Consider the following 22,805-nt stretch of genomic DNA (forward strand, 5'->3'; position numbering starts at 1 on the left):
CCATTGAGTTGGCTACCACTATTTGGGAAGCATGTTTTCTCTCTATCTTACCCCCCTCCCTCCCCCCGGATAAGGAATTCATGATTCGCAAACTTCCCTTTTCTATTTAAAAAAATTTTTTGCTTGTCAAAACTTTTTGGATGAGTCTGTACCCCCCCCCCCCCCACACACACACACACAGACACAATTTAAAAAACGATGCTCTAATGCTAACACTTCAATTTCCCTTCATCATCATGGGTTTGCGCACCATATTACAAAGTTCTTTTAAACACCCGGTGCTTTGGGCTTCATCAAGTTGTATATCATACTATTATAGTAACCTGTGATCTTCTCTTGGCTATTTTATTAACACGTCACCTAAATGCATGTACAATGCACAACACATAATTATGTACACACTGATACAAGGTTGGTAGGTATAAAGACGGCAAATGACCAAGTATATGTAATTATACTGTATAGGACATTTATTACCTTAAATTTTTTTTTAATTATCAGATATCAAACTAATTACAAACAAGATCTACTGCAGTCATGGGGAAAAATATGTTTTATGAATATTTAATTGGTCTGATAAGAAAATATTATCAACTGGAGTCCCTTGCAATTTTTAATACTATTCATGGGCATATCTAACTCTTGAAATTCGTCATCCATGTAAGTAATCATTGAAAATTTCCAAATTTCCGAGAAATTATGTAAAACGAAAGTAGGACTTGGCAACTGTATATTTGACAGATGGCAGGTAAAAAAGAAGAGAGAAGAGAGAATCAGTATAATAAATAGGGATCAAGGTAAAATCTAAGATTTAATGAATAATTTTAGGTATTACACGTGTCTTACATGTGTATATATTCTCACTTCTGAATATTTACATCCTATTCGTAGCTATTTTTTTTACCAGCTGACAGAAGTTTTGAAAAAGACATCCATTTTCATAACAGGAGATGGACCTACGTTATGTATCTGGATCAAAATCATTTTATGCCAATGACGGGGAAAAAAACCGTTCTTGTTGACAACGTCAAGTGATGATCACAAGATTTGATATGTTTTTCCTTAGTTGTCTCATATAGTAGATTTAAGTTTCGTTATTGAAAATTCGAATCATGTGAAGACATGTTATAATGAGGTGGATCTAAGGGATCGTTTGTTTGCTTAATCTAACGTGTGTATATATAGTGATAATTTCATCCAAACTGAGACTTCTCTTGCGGGCTTGGTTGATTATATCATGCAACAGGATAATGAACTTTATTTTAACAATCTGCGAATTTTGTCTCCTCAAGAGAAAATATTTAAATTTAGGTTCGATTTGAAGTGTGGTAATAAAAGGAAATATAAAACACAAAAACCAGACAGTTAAAAAGATTAAGAAAAAAACCCACAGACAAAGCGCATTATTTACTTCCAAATAGAAGTCTTGAATTTGTGTATTATTTCTATATTTGGCAGTGCCCCTTCCCTCAACCAGCTTCCACAGAAAGTTTTAAGTTCTTTAATTGTTTACATTATACACCTGTTGGAACCCCGTTTGCTATATTTAACGAATATTGATTATAATTTCTGAACATCAAATAGTACAGAAGTGTGTTGACCAAATTATAAAAACTAGTGCATGTGAGACCTTCCACCCGAATAAAAAACCCTAAATAGACTCTAAGAGGCTTTGGTAAACCTCTAATGCCCAAAATGAGTTAATAATCGTTTCTTCAATACATAAATTAACATTGACAGTCTCTTTCAATTCCTGTTAGTAAAGGGGTAGGGGTAGCATTACTTTGGTGAAAATATATTTCCGCAAAGAATCCCTGGACCTCGTTGAAACTCCAAAAAGTAAGCTTGAAACATGCTGAAAGTGTTCTACTTCAGGTATGTAGCATCGGGGGAGGGGGGAGGTAACAACACCCCTCCCCCTTCGACTTTTTCTCGTTTGCAACAGACTTTATTCTTAATTTCATTCAGAAAATTCAAGTTTGAAAAAGCTGTGGTAAAAATTGGTTTAGTTAACAAAAAAAAATTTCCGATCCGATATGATTAAAAAATGATTAGGTACATTGTTGATAGTTTCAGAGACATATCATCATTTATGTTTCTTAGGATATTTAAAACTAAAAAAAGATTCTCTCACGATTTACCGACATTAATGCACTAAATCGAGTCTATAAGCACCATATAGTAAGTGTAGACGTGGAAAATCATATGGAATGTTTCATGATATTATACTTCCTCACAAAGTCAATGGAAAGTAGCCTATCGGTTACGAAGTGCAACGCATTCCATTACGTCACAACTCCCACCATGAAATCTCGACTATTGTTCTAGATCTGTATTGTGTTTTTTTTAAACCAAATTTTTAAACGATAATTTTCATGTACAAGTTGGTTTTTAATATTCAAATTATTGGTTCGGCGTTCATAAGAAGACAAGTAACGGAATACACGGTACACAACAACATAATCATCAGTATACAATGACATGAACGCAAGCAACTTGTACTTTTTGGGACAAGTAAGTTTAAAAAGATAACACAGAACTGTCCTGTTGTACACAGTAAGTTAATTAAGACGTTCCCAATGGCCAAATAATTTAAGTAAGGCGTAAACAAACGATCTGGGTTTGTATTAATGTAGCCATTACCTTCCGGTAGTACATAGAAGTATCAGAGGAGACAAATCAGTTGTACCAAGGTAAATTACACAAATGAAGTTTATAAATCATAAGTTTATTAAAGAAAAATAGTAAGGTGAATACAATGTACAAATAAGTTGTAACTTCATAACTAATTGGGTGGACGCAAAAGAACTTAGTCCAGTCTAGTCTATAGATATTAAAATACGTGTATATCAATAGGACAGATGAGACGTTCGTACTGAGAATATTATTTGTATTTGTAGTATGTGTTTGTGATAATCTAATGTTGTTGATTGTATTGGAATAATTCTAAATCAAGTACATGAAAAATATAAAGGAAACCACCAATTTTCAGAAAATTTATAACTTTGTTCAACTATATATGTGTGCATGTCACGAACAGTCAAAAGATACTACATCCAAAACTCTTAAATGTATAAATACATCCACTAAGTATTTTCTCCTCTATTTAAGCAAATCGGTTGTGATGCATGGCTTTATAGAGACTGACGGGGCTGAAATCTACACGATTCAATTCTGACCATTTTCAAAGAAAATCACGGATAATAATCATGTTCAAGCCTCAAAATATCATATAAGAATATTTGACTATTTCTTCTATCTAACGTACAGCATTAACAATAATTTAGTTACTTTTACTTATTATTTACGATTGATTCTACATTAAAAAAAGAATTTAGATATAAACAATGAAATGCTTTTTTAAATTATTGCAGAGAAAATTAACACGGGCTATGTATTTTTGCAATGTCACTACCTTTATACCCGCATGAATCACAAAAAAGTATTTTATTGTTTAAATGAGTCTGATTTTGATTTCAAGCATTTCATTGAGTACGAAAACAAAGAGGATGATATTTATCCTTGTACCAGACCATAGTCTGTCGCCCAGTATTCCGGTTAAATTATTAATTTTCTGCATGAGAAGTAATTGTACATTACATGTACATAGAGAATAACACATGGCAAAATCTGTATCACACCCATCACGCTGATATTGGAGTCTCGGGTTGATATGGGATGTGATACAGATTCTGTATGTATTACTCTCTTTTTAACAATTTATTACATAACCAGTTTATTGGATTGTTTTACAGAATGCACTGCAAAAGAACGACAATGATGGGATGCACCGTTGTATAGCAGTTTTTCCACTATGTATAGTTTATATTGTAATAAGTCACCACGACGCCCGGTGTCGGCACAGTCTCCCCACAGATTGTACAAGTGAGTGCTATCATAACACATGTGCCTGATTTTACAGAATCCACTAAAAAACCAAGAAAGAAAAAAAACCACAATAAATAAATAATAAAAAAACAACAACAACAACAACCCCCCAACCCCCCCCCCCAAAAAAAAAAACCAAAAACAAAACAAAGATGTTAATATGGTTGTAGGATTTTCTAGATCAAACACCCATCATATGCATGCGCGGATTGAAAAGGACCCCTCCCCGTTTATATTGCCTTGAAGAATTTTCTGGATTCCCGAATACATAAGTCTATGTACTAATCTTTAATGTATAGTTTCATGAGTGTACACGTGACCCCTGACTGTGATGATGGGCTTTGATGTGTTGTAAATTTTAATATTTAAAAAATGAGTGTAAATGCAAGATCGATATACATTTGCAGATGTGAGTTCCCCCTAGAAAATTCAAACTTATCAAATAAGGTGGGTGAATAAGACGTGTAAAATGCCTTCATGTTTAAGGACAGATATAAAAATATCAACAAATCTGATAATTAAAAAAATCCTTGAAAACAATGTACATTTAACATAACTTGAATATGTTCAATACTTGGAATATGTTAATTTAAACTGGGTATGCGTATAAAAACCTCCAAATAGTGTCATTTTTAGAACATCAATACCTCTTTTATTATAGAGTTTGTCACAGTCTAAATAAGGTCTAATGGAAAATAAATCGATATCAGTCAACAATCAAAGTACTGAAAGTACTGGAAAGCAGTTAGCAAGATTTTTTCAAGTTATTGGGAAAAAATTCATATTATGGCTTGATAGTGTCCCAATACAAGATTAACCATTCACGTTTAAGCTTGAATTTGTTATCGTTAAGTTGTGGTTAACACAGTAGGATGCACCTAGACTTTCTTCTAAAATACTCCCCAACTTTCGTGAATGTATCTTGTATTTGATTTGAATTTTAAATTGTAATGTAACGGTTCTTAAATTCCATATGGTGAATTCCGGGGAAAGCTCAGTTCGTTACACTAGCTCAAGTAAACGCTGAATAAAAACTACCCCCCCCCCAAAAAAAAAAACCAAAAAAAAAACCAAACAAACCAAAAGTTCCATAAGTTGTATATGGTATTTCAATGAAAACCAGGAGTTCCAGAACGGACAGTCCTATGTAATAATTATTCTGTTCACAAAATCAATACCAACGTGTGGAAACCCAACACAGTTATACCGACATCACACACTCCACTTTTGTGTGGGTTTTCAGCACAGTTAGCCCAAAACAACACATTCTTTATTAGGGTTCAAGCACACTTTGCCCAACAGTACTCTTTCAAGTCTTAAAATTATTCCCAATATCGTTGTTTTTGACATCCATTGCTTTTTTCAATAACAAAGAGATGTTAATGACTTGTTAGAAAATAATCATTCACATGCACATACAGCTGTTGAAATAAGTTCAAACATCGATTGTCCAGCAGTTATTTAATTTGCCGGGAGATTAATTTAAAAATTAAAAGAAGAAGAGTAACATTTTAGTGTAAGACAAGTCAATATCCTCACTGTCTTGGAATACCAATGTGTTTCATTTTTTATCTTTATACATTGATTTTGAAAAATAAAGGATGATTTGTCATTCTTGAAAAAAGCATATATCAAACTAGCCTAGCATTTAGTACTCGCAATATTTTGGTTTATCATACGAAGCGCTCTCACGAAGCTTACGGGTTGAGTAATAGTTTGGTTACATGACATAAAGCATATAGCGTATACGCTATAACCGCATCAAAACGTGGTTAGATGGCCCACTGTACATTAAATATATCATATTGCATCCCAATAATTGAACGTTTTAGAAAAATAATTCATGCCTGTAAATTCATTCAAATTCAAAGTCGCATAGTAGTATAGCGTTTAAATACACACTTTGTTGTGACTGAAATGGCTCAATGGTTGATCACAAAACATTATACCTTATATAACTAGACTTTTTAGGTTGTGGGTTCGATGACACCAAAACAAAAGGCAATATATTTTCTTATCGTTTGTTAAAATACATGTAGTTGGAATAGTTAGAAACTGTGCTTTTGCAAACTTTTATTATAGCCAGAGACTTAAATAACATGTCATTATTATGTTACAATGTTATCTATGTCTCTGTTATAACATTATCAAATAGATTTAATAGGAAAACATGAAATTTGTATTTTTCACCTATATCAAATGGGCATTTGCGCTATCTTATCCCCCCATCTTCTGAACGAAGTAAAATTACCGAATATAGGCCTCGGACCCCCTCCAAGTGGAAAACACAAAATCATTGCCCCCCCCCCCCCATCATTGCCCCCATCCTACCCCACTAGAACAAATTCACCCCACAACAACAATTTCGATATCCGCGCATGTTTATGACGATTCGATTCGATGTGTTTTACTTACAAGAAAAAAATGTTGATCACTCGATGCACTGGATTGCTTTTGATTTACTTACTGTATTTTGTTGACAGAGGAAGTTAATAAAGTCATTTACATACAAATCTACCGGTAAGGCTTCTTTCTTTTAGCAATGATTACACTTGGCATGAGAGCAGCAGATCTGCCAGATGTAGTGGCCTAAGATTAACATTGCGGCGGCGCCAGATCTGCAAAAACTGTACAAGTCAAAAAATTGAGAACAGGAATTTGTTACATGAAATCCACTGGCTTGAGACCAGGTACAGTAATTTATTTTATGTATCTGTCTGTCTGTCTGTCTGTCTTCTAATCTCTGTATGTTTGTGGGTGTTTTCTCTTTTTAGTCTTTTGTATTGCATTGTAATTCAATATCTCTTCATTCTTGCAGTGTTGAAAACATGTTGAAAGATAAAGAAGCAGAGGTGATTGATAGAGTTTCAAAGACAATGGATGATTTGTACTATGAAAACCAACGGTATAAACCATATGCATTTCACAACTTGATAATTTTGAATTAAAGTTTTGATTTATTAATTACTAGTATATTTCCAAAAATCGAATCATTGATGTAAAACTTGTAATGTTTCATATTTTTATTTCATTAAAAGGTTGAAAGGAAAACTTTTAACGGAGGAAAGGTATAAATATTACAATGAATGTTGATAACTCGATCGTCAATAGAATACTGAGCTAGATCCCCGGACTTTTGTGACAAAATATCTATATATAACTATATACACGAGAAGATGTGTAAAACGTCTGTGAAGTGTTTTTTAGATTTATCTTAAAGAATGATTTAGATCACCACAATAAACTATAAAAAAGATGATTTTAATAGTAGGTTATATGATGCGAATTTTTCAGAGTCTGGGACACTAGCTACACTCCTTTTGAAAAGGTAGATTTCGTCCGTGAAAGGTACCACAGGTCACTTGATGATAATGCCGAGTAAGTAGATACTAGTACGTCGTCTCATTTTTGAATTAGAAATATTAGGGCATTTGCAAGAATACAAACTTTATATATTAAACAAAAAAGTTTTAAAAGTTGTGATTTGAACTGTATTTTAGTCATGTCTGACTTGATTTTTTTTCATCTAGAGAAGAATAGGGCTGTTCATGCCCCTCTCCATTAGTATTTCAAAATCAATACTTTGGTTTCATTCATATTCGCGGGAATCGATATTCATGGATAAAGTGAAAATCACAGTTTCAAGGATGCATAAATTCGTGGCCAATGATCCCAACAATACAAAATGCTTATTATTAACATAACAACGAAATCCACGAAAATTGGTATTCATCTAATATTGATGAAACCACAGTTCTCTTTTTAAAAAAGGTCTATTGTTTCTCGTGTACCTATTAGCTACTGTTTAAGGTTTTAAAAAAACATGTAATAAGGAACAAAAATCAACGTAATGATACTTTGAGATGCCAATGCTAAAAGTTAACTCAAATATTTGTTTGATGAAAATCGTATATCCCCTAAGCATAAAATACGTAATTGTAGAATTATTTAGGAACGATTTGGAGTTCTCGGAATATAATCACAAAGACATTGAATAGAGCTATTTCAATATTTGGTACGATGTAACTATCTATTTCTTGCATCAAAACAAGTTGAAAACGACGATTCTCTTAAGTGAAATATGCACAGATTACGTGGGCACAGTTTAAAAGATGATCTTGATTTAAATTAGTCTTGACTGGTCATGAATGGTGCAGGTTTGCGTCATATTGTATTACTGTCTTGTTGATATGACCTTAGATAATGAAAATTGATTTTTCCACTTTTAAATTCATGATTTTTAGCTTAGAAAGAAAAATCAGCGAAAAGGAAAATGAGGTTTGGGATCTAAAGAGTAGGATACAGAAGAAGGACTCAGCACTGAAATGGTAAAGAAATAAATAATTCTTTCCTTAGTAAATAATATTACATGTATGTGGATATGTTTTTTTTTATTATTTAGGCTGTTTATTTGTATCTTACCATACCAATTACATGCATATTGTTAACAGGCTTGAAGAAGACTTGGAAAAGAAAGAAAACGATGTAATGAAAATGAAGCAAAGACTTTTGGAAGAAGAATTTGACAATAGCTGGTAAAGGCAGAACAAGAAATATTAAGACTCTACTAATGAGCATAAAACACCATGAATATGAATGAGATAGATTTAAACGTAGTTAATTCCAGTGATCTTTAATTTGCTGGGTCTTTTAGATTATGATAAAATGATGATGATTAAGAATTAGTACACTAAATTGTAATATATCATAATAAATATTTTATTATTATCTCACCATGTGGGACATATTTTAAGAAACGTTACACTTATGTATCACGAAATTTTCATAATGAACGTAAGAACATTGTTTATTGAAGCATACTCGTATGATTTGATTTTGCATTTTATGTATTAATGATTTATGAATGTAAAACGACTTTTACACTAACAAAAAACCTTATAAAACAAATGTTCATATATTCCAACTATAAAGGCTTCGCTCTGAACTAAAGAAAGTGACCGAGAAATGTAGAGTTTTCAGTACAAGGTAAATTCAAAAAAGTAAATATTGTGAAATCAGTTTTTAGCTCACCTGAGCTAAAAGCTCAAGTGAGCTTTTATGATCAATTTTTGTCCGGCGTCCGTCCGTCTGTCTGTAAACTATTTACATTTTCGGCCACAGTGAGAGGTCAAATGTAAAGAGAAAAATCTTTAACAATCTTCTACTAAGAAAACGATCGTCCAGAAAAACTGTAGCTTGTGTGGAAGCATACTCATGTAGGGACGATTCAAGTTGAAATGTTGAAATCATGACACCCAGGGTAAGGTGGGGCTAAAATTGGGGGGGGGGGTGTCAAATTTTTACATAGAACTACTAGTATATAGGGAATATGTGGGGAAAAATCTTTAAAAATAATCTTCTTAAACACAATTTGCCTACAAAAGCTGTAACTTTAATTCAGTACAGATAGTAAGATATAAAATTGGTCAAAATCATAAACTTCAGGAGTAGGGTTGGGCCACAATGGGGTGGGGTGGGGGTCCAATATTACAAAGGAAGACATTTACATGTAAATTATTCACAAAAACTCAAATGTTATTATATATGGTTTTACTTGTATATTAGCATTTTGACATATTGTTAATTCTTTAAATTCTTGGGCCTCACAAGCAGTTCAAAATTTGGTGTAGGTTTATACATTGTAATCCATATATATAAACATATGTTAAGATCTTCTCGAGAACTCTAATGCTCAATATGTGATATGACTGTAAAATCATCCTGTTACAAAAGGGCTCAATTATAAACATAAGAATTTAATACACGAGATATTATATGTCATTATTTAGATATATGTATAAGGCTCCATAAAGCTGATTCTTATATGTCTATTGTTGCTCAGGTGAGTGATGTTGCCCATGGGCCTCTTGTTATCAATTGTTCACAGTTTTTGAGTTTGTCAATAAATAATAATTTGAACTGACTGAAATGTGAACACATCTGTTTGTTCTTTTTACACAGATATCATGAGCTAACTGCGGTAAACTATCAACTTGAACAAGAACTTCGAGATAGAGAACGAAGCATGTTTTCATTTTCGGACGAAAGGTTTTTAAAAAAAAATAATCTTTATGGAGGCCGACTTGGGTTTTTTTTGCGGAAATTAACAGCAATAATAAAACTCTTTATTTTTTATCTTTATGCCATTAACACCAACTCTAGTTTATTTACGAAGTTTCAAGAAAATCGACCTTCTGGTTCTTTTCAGGGGCTATCTCAAAATGGAAGTACATTACTAAAGGAATATATAGGAAACTGTCATTTTCCCAACTTCGAAGCAGACAAAAAAAATAGTACTGTAGATTTTATATTCAAACTGTTATATATTATTAGTAATATCATTTACTGCCTTGTATGAAAAAACCCCCCAAATTCTACTGTCTGGTTTTAGTTGGGCCTATATCAAAATATTAAATTGCATTATATTTTGAGTATTGCGAACAAAGATTTGTGTAATGAATTTATTCCAAAAATAGGGAAAATGTCCTTAAGGATAGCATTATTCTGTGTATAACATATCAACAATTTACGATTTTTACATTTTTTTAATGTTATTTCTCAGCGTACTCCTTTTATCATAACGTTATAAAAGCACAATGGCAACGTTCCCTTACTGTACAACGGAAAAATCGTTAAAAAAATTAACTTTTCCTTAAACAATCTAAAATTTTTTTATCTTTATTTTGTTTAATGTGTTTAATTTTATAAATGATATTAAAAAACTTTCATAAGAATTATAAAGACTCTGTATTATACTAGAATGCGCAAAAACATGCGCATTGAAAACTGTAGTCTGCCTCCTTAAATCGAAAAACACTACACAAAATTCAGAAGAAATATACTTTTACATGGAATTAAAAAAAAAAAAATAAATAAAAAAAAAAAAAAAAATATGGCAAACGAATGAAATTGATTTATTTTCTTTACTTTCTTTACTGTTTCCATCATTTCCATCATCCATAACTACACGCTTTAAAAAAAACATTCTTTTGAGTACATGCCTGAAACAATTATGTATTTTTAATGCATGTATTTAATAATATAATTATGGAAGCAATATTTATATTATTAGTTTGAAAAGACAAAACAGTGAATACCAGAGAGAAGCAATTGCTGCAAAAAAAGAAATTGAGGACTTGAAGAAAGAAATTACACGTCTGTAAGATTTTTCAAAACTTTCGTTTTAAAACTACTTTGATTCACTTAAATGAACAAAATCCTGGAATTCTGCTTTAAAGATGAGATTACTTAAAACCTTTATATCTAAATCAAAATTAATGATCTGTATCATAATATCAAATACTAAAAATAAGATGTCATATTTTCTTTTACAATATTTGATTTGAATACTTTCACTCAAGTCTTGTAAATGTAATATTATATAATTGAAATAATATATGTTTGTATCATATGATATGATACAATTTTGATATGTTACAATACAGTATATTATATAGTGAAAGTAACACGATGCAATTTTGTATCACATGACATGATGCGATATTGTATTGTGTGATATAATACATTGTTATATTCAGTAGTATATTCTCACTATATAACTCTATATAGACGAATAGTCTATAATTGTAATATTAGCTCGTCCGAAAAATATTGACCGGTCAATATTTTTTTTATATATTGACCGGCTAGGAATAATTTCTAGAGAACATTCCCTCTATTTCGAATAATCGCCTCTGATTTGTTGATTCTTAAAAGATGACGTAAATAACTCTTCGCGACTCCAAAACATGGTGACGTCAGTCAAGGCAAGTAAACAACGGACGCGCAATGCGGCTATCATAACGGATATAAGAATTTGCGAATTACTGTGAAGTAAGATCAGGTAGATCATCTGTATGTAAATTCTTACGGTCGGCGGAATATCAGCAGTGACCGTTTGATGCTGAGGATATTTTGGAAATAGACTTTGCACAAAATTGATTCGTGAATTCTTTGTTGAGCTGAGAAAATTATCTGTTTTCAATTACTTTCTTAAATTTTGGTTTGTTTCTTCATATAACAAAACAAATATTGACTGTGTTTTCGGGCAACATTGATTATATTAGCCCCCTTGGGACAAAAATAAATATTTCTATTAAACCAAGAGTTATTTCGTCCTTCGGGGGCTAATACAATCAATGTTGCCCTCAACTCCAGTCAATATTTGCATAATAATGTATCATGCTGTAGTATGTTTATACTGTTTCATATTATAAAATGTAACGTTGTATCATGGTAAAAACTTTATTATATGGTAGTGTATCGTTTAATATCATGAAGTTTAATTTTTTAAAATTATATAACATATTGACATATGATAGATTGTTTTTCAGTCGATTCGAGTATGTCTTTTAAATCATACGCAATGGCGAAGCGTAGCTTTAATTTTTATCGCACAACATTGAAATCTCATACCATAGCATTGAAATCCCAAAGCATATCATTTAATGTTCATTTAAAGATAAATTAACATAAGCAAGAATAAAATACAAACTCTCGAGAAAAAATGCCACAGACATTTTGCACGCATAATGTACAGTTTAAAAAAAAAATTTATTCATTGTTTTTTACATGGAGATGTATTTGTTCAAATCTCACAGCAAAACATGGCTTACCATATCAATAAGCCTTTTATTTTAATTTCTCATCGCATATCATACAATTTGCATACCATAGCTTAACACTGTAAAAGATATGCATATACATATGATATGGTGATAAAACATTCTTCGACAAATGGAACTGTATTATTCAAAAAAGTATACGAAGTATTTGACAAACGTGTTTTACAGAAAATCATGCTTCCCAAATGAACTTTACAACACACTTCAAAAAACCAAAGAGGTAAACCAAGAAATTACAAACCAAATGAAGGGAAAAGAAATCGAAATAGAATTGTAAGAATTTAATCACACGCTTTGAAAGACCATTATTTTGAGTACATGCCTGAAACAATTAAGTCTGTTTTAATGCATGTATTTAATAATATGTATATGGAATCGATATTCATATTATTAGTTTGAAAAGACAAGAAAGTCAATACCGAGAAGCTGCAGAAAAAGAAACTGGGGACCTGAAGAAAGAAATTACAGGCCTGTAAGATTTTTCTATACTTTCAAGTTAAACAATATTTATTCTGTATGTGTTATAACTTTAATAAATGACTTAAATGAGAGTAATGGCTTACACTGTTTCAAATACAAATATTCGCTGTCATTCATGATAATTTAAGGCATTTGTACCTCAATTTAATTCTTTAGAATTTTTTAAAGCTAAATTGTTTATTTTCATCATACATGAATATGCACAGATCGACAGCCTCAGAAAAAATCCTACTGATATTGGACGGGCCCTAGGTATTAAAAAAACCTTTTTATTTCTACCCTTTTCAATAACGGATCGAGCGTTTTGCGCATATATACGGGAAACAAGTACACTTACAATTGAGCAACAAAGTAACGGTTTAAGTCGCTTGAATTTCGACTAAAACACCAAAACAAAATTCAGCAGAAATATGCGTTTACACAGAATTACAATTGATCTGTGATTTAAAAAAAAAATAATAAGGCAAACAAATGAAATTGATTATTTTTTGATTTAGTCTGTCATAGGTTACTGTTTTCATCATATTTGCTCAATATTCTTAGATACATTTGTGTTTAATCTTCTTTTATTCACTAAAATGAACAAAAGTCTAAGAATTCTGCTTTCAAGATGAGACCACTATAAACTTTTATATCAAAATCAAAGTTAAAGATCTGTATCATGTTATAAGATACTAAAACTTAAATGTCATATTTCATTTTACCATATTTGATAGGAATACTTTCACTCAAGTCATGTTACTGTCATATTGTATTATTAAAATAATACATTATTTGATAATGTATATCATAATGTTAATATTTAATAATATAACAATTTTGATATGATACAATACAATATTAAAAAGATGCATATTGTACGCTATGATGTATGTATGTGATACAATACTGTATCATTTATACGATATTATTTCATATTTTACAATATTTCATTGTACAAGTAACAGGATACAAAATTGTATCACATGACACGATAATATATTGTATCATTTGATATAAATACATGTTGTATTGTATCATGCTATGATATCTTGATGCTGTTTCTTGTTTTAAAATGTAACATTGTATCATGATAAAAACTTAACGTTATAAGATTGTATATTTCCATATCATGAAGCTATATTATGTTAAATTACATAACATTTTGACATATGATAGATTGTACTTCTTTCGATTAAAATGTCTTTTACATCATACACGATAGCTAAGCATAGCTTTTAATTTTTATCGCACAGCATTGAAATGTCGAAGCATTTCATTTAATTCTCATTTGTTTACCATAGCAATGCACAGCATACAAAAAACTTTCAACTCGGTGTTAATGGGCTTTTAAAAATGTTTTTATGAGATCAACTGGATAATGATAATATTATCCAATATTTCACATTATTCAATTGGCATTGATAAAAAAAAAATAAATTAATAGAAACTCTCGAGAAAAAAATACATCAAAAAATTCAGCACGCATTATTGACTGTTTTTAAAAATATTTATTTAATGTTTGTACATTCAAATCGCAAAGTAAAACATAGCATACCATATCATTAAGCTTATTATTTTAATTTATCATTGCACATCATACAAATTGTATTTTATAGCATAAGATAACGCAGTAAAAGATATGCATATGTATATGATATTGTGATAAAACATTCTTTGAGAAATAAAACTGCATGATACAAATAAGTATATTTAACAAACGTGTTTTTTTTCTTCAGAAAAACAAGCTTAAATGAACTTCACAACCAACTTCGAAAAACCAGAGAGGAAAACCAAGAACTTAAAAACCAACTGAAGGAAAAGGAAAAGGAAATAAAAATGTAAGAATTTAATAACACGCTTTTGAAAAACCATTATTTTGTGTACATGCCTGAAACAATTACATCTGTTTTAAATGCATGAACATGGAATCCATTTTTGTACATTAGTTTGAAAAGACATGAACTTCAATTTTGGAGAAATGCAAATGCTTCAGAAAAAGAAATTGAGGTAACATTTTGAAATTTAAATAAAACCCCAATATTTAAACTTTTCACGATTTTGTTATTTTAATTGTTTGTAGAAAGGACAGTGAGATGCACAAATTGTTGCAAAAAAATCAGTATTTGAGTGATGAAATGAACCTTCTCATTTCGGAGAAAAAACAAGAAGAAGTCAAGAAAGAACTTGACATGAAAAAAGAAGATATTGATATTTTACAAATGAGAATTAGACAGTTAGAAAACAGAAATATACAGTTACAGAAAAATATTGATCCTGTGTCAAAAGATGAGCACAATTTGTATGCAAGGTATGATAAACAATTTTAAGTACATTTGCACGTTTCGTGCCTAGAACAAAATTCAGCAAATTATTAGATAGATTAAAATGAAATAATCATATCTTTACATTATTTTAAAACGAAAAAATAAGTTTTTGAATATTGTTATTAAGGAATTCCAATGCTGCAGACGAAGTGAAAATATTACAGACCGAGCTCCATGGAAAACAAGGAGAAATACAGAGATTGAAAGAAAAAAGTATTCAAGACAAGGAAGAAGAAAGAAAAATGCAGGAAAAATTTTTAGCAGAGAGGAAAAGCTTGTTTGAAAAGTATAAGATTTGGTTTTAATATAGGAAATAAATGCGTGATATGAAAAAATGTTTATGGTGAATTTTTATTTTCTAGAAATCGGCGTCTGGAAAATGAAGTGAATGAACTAAATGCCAAGATAAAACATCTTGAAGAATACAAGATGAAAACTACAGTTGATTTGAAGTACTTAAAGGAATTAAAAGACACTGTAGCAAATGGCAATGACAAATTTAAATTGGACATTGCTACTTTGTCCAAAGAGAAAGACATTGCCCTTGCAAGGTAAATTGAAATGTGTACCAATGAGGTGGTCGTAATGTCAGTTATTTTTCACGTGTTTGGGCAACAATAGATTAGATTTTAAAAGATTGATTACTTTAGATTTTAAAATACTTACATTTTTATTTAGATATTCCGATGCTGAAAAAGAGGTGAAACTATTAAAACATGATATCATGACAAAAGGGGTAGTAATTCAGCACTTACAAAAACAGATAACACAGAAGGAAGCAAATATTGAGAAAGTCCAAGAAAGCCTTTCAAATATGGCACAAGAAAAGCAACAATGGTTGGAGAGGTATAATTTAGGATTTGTTCATTCAAACTTCTACATTTATCCACAATGTTACTAAAATATTACAAAAAGAAATAGTATTACTATGTAAAACATTGTAGTATTACATGTATTCAATCCATTGTGAATTTTTTATTCATTACTTTATACAATAATAGATTTGAAAAAGTGAACTCTAATGACAACAATAAACTGCAATTAGCTAAGGACGAATCGAAGCGTTTGCAAGAAAAAATTAGAGAACTTCTAAATGAAAACAGTCATCTGCAAAACGATATTGACGACTTGTGCAAACAAAAGGAAGACGCACTCACGAGGTACACGTATAATGAATTTTTTACCTAAAGATTTGTGGTATAAATTACAATGTAGGTTGTTTTACTTCAACGTTCATCATTTATTCATACAATGAATAGTTAAAGAAATTATAATTTAGAACAGTACATACAAAAAACCAGGTATTTTGTTTAGTGAAACCTAATTATTTATTAATGATTATAGAAACAAACATATGAAAAATTAAGTGCGCAAACGATTTCATTAAGATAATTTCTTTAAACTTTAATCCAGGCTGAGAAGTCTTGAAAAAGTGAAATCGAATTGCGATGATCAACTCCTATTAGCGAAAGACGAATCGAAACGTTTGCAAGGGAAAATAAGAGAACTACATGGTGAAAACAGTCAACTACGACGTGATATTGACGATTTAGCCAAACAGAAAGAAGACGCACTTACGAGGTACTTGGAATTTATTTTGATCAAGAAGAATTAAGAATTATTTCATTTAACAAAAATTTAGTTCATTTGAACCCGTTCCATCACAGGTTAAGCAAAGTAGCTGGCGCTAAGTTAACACATGGAAATGCAGCAATAACAGATCTGAGTGACACAGATCGTCCCACGAAGTTAGCAGAGAAATTTTCGGAACTTTATGACAATGCATGGACGGATGCTTTTGAGGAACTTGATAATACTTTCCAAAATGAAGAGGAAACTATTAAAGTTCTACTGCGAATTTTTCAGGTGGAGCTTCCATACAGTACTTGTACAATTTAAAAAACAATCTAAGTAAAACACTAAAAATTTAGAGCAATTAAAAACAGTTTTTGAAGTTCTTGTACATCTTCCTTTAACAGGAGGCATACAAATTTTGTGTCCTAACAGAGAATAATTATGAAACGAGAATTGGACAGGCAGTTTTCACATTAACAAACGAAACAGAGGTATTAATATTAATTTGATTGACATAAACTGTTACACATATTAGCAGAACTAAAAGTATTATATCATTAAGTAAGCATTAGTATATGAATTATGTATGCTTAATGCATTTCGTTATTAGAGCCGTCAAATCACAAGTACAAACGTTGAGATACAGAAAGTTCTTGCTGATCTAAGGATCTCACTTAGCACTGCTTGTTGTTCGGTCGTTGAAGAGGTAAGTATATCTGTCAAACAGTAAAATACATTGTATTTCATAATCAATTATTATATATAAAATAAGTTGTAATATAATAAGTATAAAAATAATTGATAGTAAATGAAACCACAACCCCAACCTCCAGTGTAGGGGGTATATAGGAATCAACTTGTTTGCCTGTCTGTCTATCCATCTGCCCTTCTCTGCCTATGTGCAATCGTGTCCATTCCATATCTTTCTCATAGAGAAGAATTTGAAGTTCACACAGAGTTTGCTGATGACATGAGGGTGTGTCATGATTTTGACACAAGATCATTTTCGTAAGCTTAAGGTCACTTGAAGGAAAAGTGCATATTTCTGTCTGGTTTATATATTTTTTATAGAGAAACGTTGGAAATTCATATATCACACAAAGATTGCTTATGACTTGAGGGTGTGTCATGTTTTTGAATCAAGGTCACTTGGGCAAGTCAAAGATCATTGGAAGAAAACGTTCATAATTTATGTCTGCCTTATTCTTTTTTATTGAAAAAAACAGTAGAATTTTCTATATCCCTTTAAGATTGCTTATGACCTGAGGGTGTTTCATGACCTTTAACCAAGTTAAAGGTGATTGTCAAAACAATGCATGGTTGTGTTTAGGCCATATTTTGTCATGGAAAATGATTAGAAGGTTCTTACTTCAAAATAAGATCTGGAAATATGCCATGACCTTAAGCTTTGGTCAATTTTGCAAGTTCAAGGTTTCTATATGAAAAAATGGTGCATTAATTCAGTTAAGTAGAGAAATACTTGAGTTATTATATTTTCTTTGCGGGGGAGGGGGTATCATTTGTGAGCTCGGTCCTTCTAGTTAATGTTATTCTTTACATTGTTATTTGTGCAGATGCTGATATCCAAACTCCCCTCCATCATGAAGAGCGTTGACGTTGCTGCGTGCCCATTGACCAAGCAGTTCGCTCGTCAGTGTGCAAGTCTGAGTTGGAAGATGAGAATCCGGGATCCGCCCCTTTTTGTGCGGTTCGAATTTAGATGTGGATCGACATTCAACGCAGACGTACTGAAGAGGTATACAAAAACTGGCGGATACCTGGACTTTCTTGTCTGGCCTACTCTTTACTTGCACGAAAACGGTCCGGTGTTGGCGAAAGGTGTAGCTCAACCTAAGATTGCACCATAACTCTTCTCTTCTTCATCTTTGATGACACAAACATTATTTGAATGTGTTTTTTCTTTTTATTTCTTCTTAGGTAACTTGTATGATATAACAGAACTATTATTGAATATACATGTATCTATCCAATATTATGATTTTTTTTGTTTTCATCATGTTTATCTGTTTGTATCTGTTTTTTTCGTATGGGCTTAATTGTCAAATTATATCATTTGCTAGTTGACTTTATTTAATATTAAAATTGTTATTCTTTTAAAAAAGTGTTTTCTTTAAAAACCAAAGAACAAAAACAAGAAAAATCTTCACCAATAAAACATTAATTCTTGCAATTTGTTAAACAGACTGTATTATAAACTGGCGTGGATGTGGTATTTGTTATATGTAAACAAACATAAAGCAAGACTCGACAGACATCTAAAAGTCAAAAAGTCATCTTGTATATTATTCATTATTTGCAAACCCTCAAATCTGATTGATTGAAACCCTTTATTAAAGTTTTTTTTTAGTTTTTATCTTCATATTTGCTATAATGATAAATAAGAAACCCGTATCTGATAATTTATAGTTCATATTATTATAAAAACAAATAGCTATTGTAAATTTTACATAAAAACAAGATACATTGCTACATTTTATGTTAACAGACAATCTCATAATTATAGCTTTTCTTATTGTTGCCTAAATATTTTCAAATCATCTTTCCTACCAACAGCATTTGATCATATCAGCTCATCCGAGAAATTGATATTTAAAAAAATATTTTCAGAATAGCTAGTTTACACATTGTAGACACCCATGTTTTGTTATGGAGAGATGATTTTATAGGTTTTGCAGAAAATGAAAATCTATTTTTCAACGTATAAGTACAGTTATTTCTAAAGAAATCCGGTCAGTTTTGAGCATACTAGTATATATTGTCTTTAGTAAGCTATACATGTACATACTTTGTTCATCAAATTATTTGTGTATTTATTATATGTATATTATTGTCTTTCTTAAATGTTCTCATGAAAATAACTTCTAGCAGATATTGTTTTATTTAACTTTTTAATGTATTATGTTCTTAAAATTACTTTTCACCTGTTCTCGCGAGTACGTGAAATTGGTGGCCATATGCAGTTTATACAGGGACAGTAGCTTGAATTTTCCCTTCGCCCAGGTGTTGTCGTTAGGGCTTGCAGTGCTTGCTGATCTTTTCTTGGGATATGTCCAACATGAGAGAGAGAGAGAGAGAGAGAGAGAGAGAGAGAGATTATTACAACATTATCACTTTTATTATTTTTTTTTTAAACTTTACATGTTGTCATGCAATCAAAGCATACCTTTTTATTATAGGGACACCTATCGTCTATTTAATTTCTTTTGTCTTTTCACACCCTTATATTTACTGTACCACAGCACGTACATGTATACACTATATTGTCAACGTATACCCTCTGTTACGGTAATCCACATTTGCCACCTTTTATTACTTATAATAAAGTAGTAATAATTTTACCTAGAGGCGAATAAATTATTAGTATATTATCATAAGTTTCTGTTCTACTGTAAATTAGACAATGCACGAGATAAAAAAAAATAAGACAATCTTAGTTGTGTAGAATACTACAGAGGAGACATTTTTTCTTTCCCAGTTCAGGGGTGTATTCTGATTAGCACAGGTGTGAATGCCTGCAGGGCTTCTTTTACCCATTTTTACTTGCCGAGAAACCCTCTATTAATACAGATACACTGGAAGAGATTTAAAAACAAAGGGACTAAATGGTGTGTGCAGATTATTGTCAAAATACCACTGATTTTCCTTTTTTCAGACTCTTATACAATTGGTCAAAATCTAACCCGCTATCAATATTATCCCACAAAGAAATTTATTTAGTAATACGTACAGTCCTACATGTACCATACGGAAATGGTTGATTAAATCATGCAAATAAAGACATCTTTAAGATATTATGTACATGAGCAAAATGAATAATTACTTTAAGAAATTAACAAGTGACTACGGGTAGGACCTTTTCTTATAGGGGGAAGCCGGACCTTTAATGTTAACATTAAAGGTCCGGCCGGACCATTTTACGGGGCGGACCTTAAATTATATGACACCGGCGCTTTGTACCGACGGGCTTTGCTCGCTATAGACAATCAATATTTAAAAAAAAACACCAGACGAAATTTTTGTTTATTTATGAAATGTTTTCATCATGCTTCATTTATGATTTAATTTATCATAAATAAAGTTTTACATCTACCGAGTATGATTCCCTCTGTTTCCTACGGAAACTTATAGTTAATTCATAGCTCTATAGAAACAGCAGCTGAAATCTACACGCCCCGTTTAGCGACTGGTCGAAACATACAGCGACCTAAGAAAAATCTCGGACTGCACGAAATACTCATGATGATGTCAGACTCAAATTCCCATAGGACGACGATTTTGCTGTTTCCTTTATCTAACGTACTGATGTACACGATCAATTAATTAATTTGTTAAAAGAAAGATGTAAATATAAAAAATAAAATGTTTTTTAAATGATGCATTCGGGTAATGCAGGTAGCGATCATTGCAGAAAAAAATTAATAACCCACTAGCGCGGGTAATGTTTTTTTCCTGCAATGTCGACACCTTCATACCCCGCATGAATCACCAAAGGACGCGTTTTATTGTTTGAATAAATCCTGCGAATTTTCATCATTATCATCTGGGTAGTTTTCATGTCGTTTGCAATGCAAAATCCCCGCAGACTTCATTTTGGATGTGTATTGAAACACGAAGCGTTAGAGGGGCGTTTCAAAACAGATAAACTGGACTTTTTAGGTCACCTGAACCGAAGGTAGTAAAGATTCTAAATTGCAAAAATCGTGACCCCCGAACCAAAACTAGGGCCCCAGGTGGGGTTCAAAGTCTAATATAGAAAAACATAGTAAAAATGTTTAAAAATCTTCTTCTCAAGAACCACTGCACCAGAAATGCCAATATTTACATAAAAGCTTGTATATATAATGAAAATTCTAAATTGCAAAAACCGTGACCCTTGGACCAATTCTTCTTAAGAACCACTGTAACAGAAATGCCAATATTTACATAAACACTTGTATATATAGTGAAGATTCTAAATTGCAAAAATCGTGACCTCCGGACCAAAATTGGGGCCCCAGGCAGGGTTCAAAGTTTAACATAGAAATACATAGGAACAATGTTTAAAAATCTTCTTCTTAAGAACCACTGCACCAGAAATGCCAATATTTACACAAAAGCTTGAACATATAGTGACGATTATAAATTGTAAAAAATCGTGACCCCGGACCAAAACTGGGGCCTCAGGCGGGGTTCAAAGTTTAACATGTATAGGAAAATGTTTAAAAATCTTCTTCTCAAGAACTACAATGCAACAATTTGAGATATTACTTTGCATACATTCTTGGCTATTGTAGATTCTAAATTGTTAAATTCGTGACCCCCGGACTACTATTTGGGCAACAAGAGGGGTTGAAAGTTTAACATAGAAATATATAGGAAACATGTTTATAAATCTTCTCGAGAACTACAATGTTACAGTTTGTGAGATTATTATGCAAGGATCCTCAAATAGTGAAAATTCTAAATTGTAAAAGATGTGACCCCCGGACCAACACTGGGGCCCCAGAAGGGTTTCAAAGTTTAACATAGAAGTATATAGGGAAAGTGTTTAAAATCTTCTTCTCAAGAACTACAATGCAACAGTTTGTGGGATTACTATGCAAGCATCCTCAAATTGTCAAGATTCTTATTTGTATAAGCCATGACCCCCAGACTAATAATGGGAACCCAGAAGGGGTTTAAAGTTAACATAATAATATATAGGGAACATGTTTGAAAATCTTCTTCTCAAGTACTACAGTGCAACAGTTTGTGGAATTACTATGCAAGCATCCGTGGCTATTGTAGATTCTAAATTGGTTAAATCTAATACTGGGGCCCCAAGAGGGGTTAAAAGTTTAACATAGAAGTACATAGGCAAAGTGTTTAAAAATCTTTTTCTCGAGAACTGCAATGCTACAATTTGTGAGATTAATATGCATGCAACCTTGCA

The 22,805-nt window shown here is 31.6% G+C and overlaps 1 protein-coding gene across 1 annotated transcript; it reads left to right on the top strand.

Annotated features, from left to right (window-relative positions):
* Window positions 1-692: 692 nt before the first annotated feature.
* On the top strand, window positions 693-20,262 carry LOC136272885 (uncharacterized). The gene is made up of 24 exons (XM_066075866.1): window positions 693-797; window positions 3,756-3,885; window positions 6,429-6,578; window positions 6,707-6,793; window positions 6,927-6,956; window positions 7,183-7,266; window positions 8,133-8,216; window positions 8,340-8,423; window positions 8,821-8,874; window positions 9,850-9,936; window positions 10,961-11,047; window positions 12,681-12,785; window positions 12,907-12,984; window positions 14,711-14,812; window positions 15,055-15,282; window positions 15,426-15,584; window positions 15,661-15,849; window positions 15,977-16,144; window positions 16,300-16,458; window positions 16,712-16,879; window positions 16,966-17,164; window positions 17,278-17,364; window positions 17,484-17,579; window positions 18,448-20,262. The coding sequence occupies exons 2-24, from the start codon at window positions 3,815-3,817 to the stop codon at window positions 18,739-18,741; spliced, it is 2,850 nt and encodes a 949-aa protein (XP_065931938.1). The 5' UTR covers window positions 693-797; window positions 3,756-3,814; the 3' UTR covers window positions 18,742-20,262.
* Window positions 20,263-22,805: the final 2,543 nt, after the last annotated feature.

The sequence above is a fragment of the Magallana gigas genome, chromosome 2, assembly GCF_963853765.1.
Source record: "Magallana gigas chromosome 2, xbMagGiga1.1, whole genome shotgun sequence".
Taxonomy (NCBI): domain Eukaryota; kingdom Metazoa; phylum Mollusca; class Bivalvia; order Ostreida; family Ostreidae; genus Magallana; species Magallana gigas.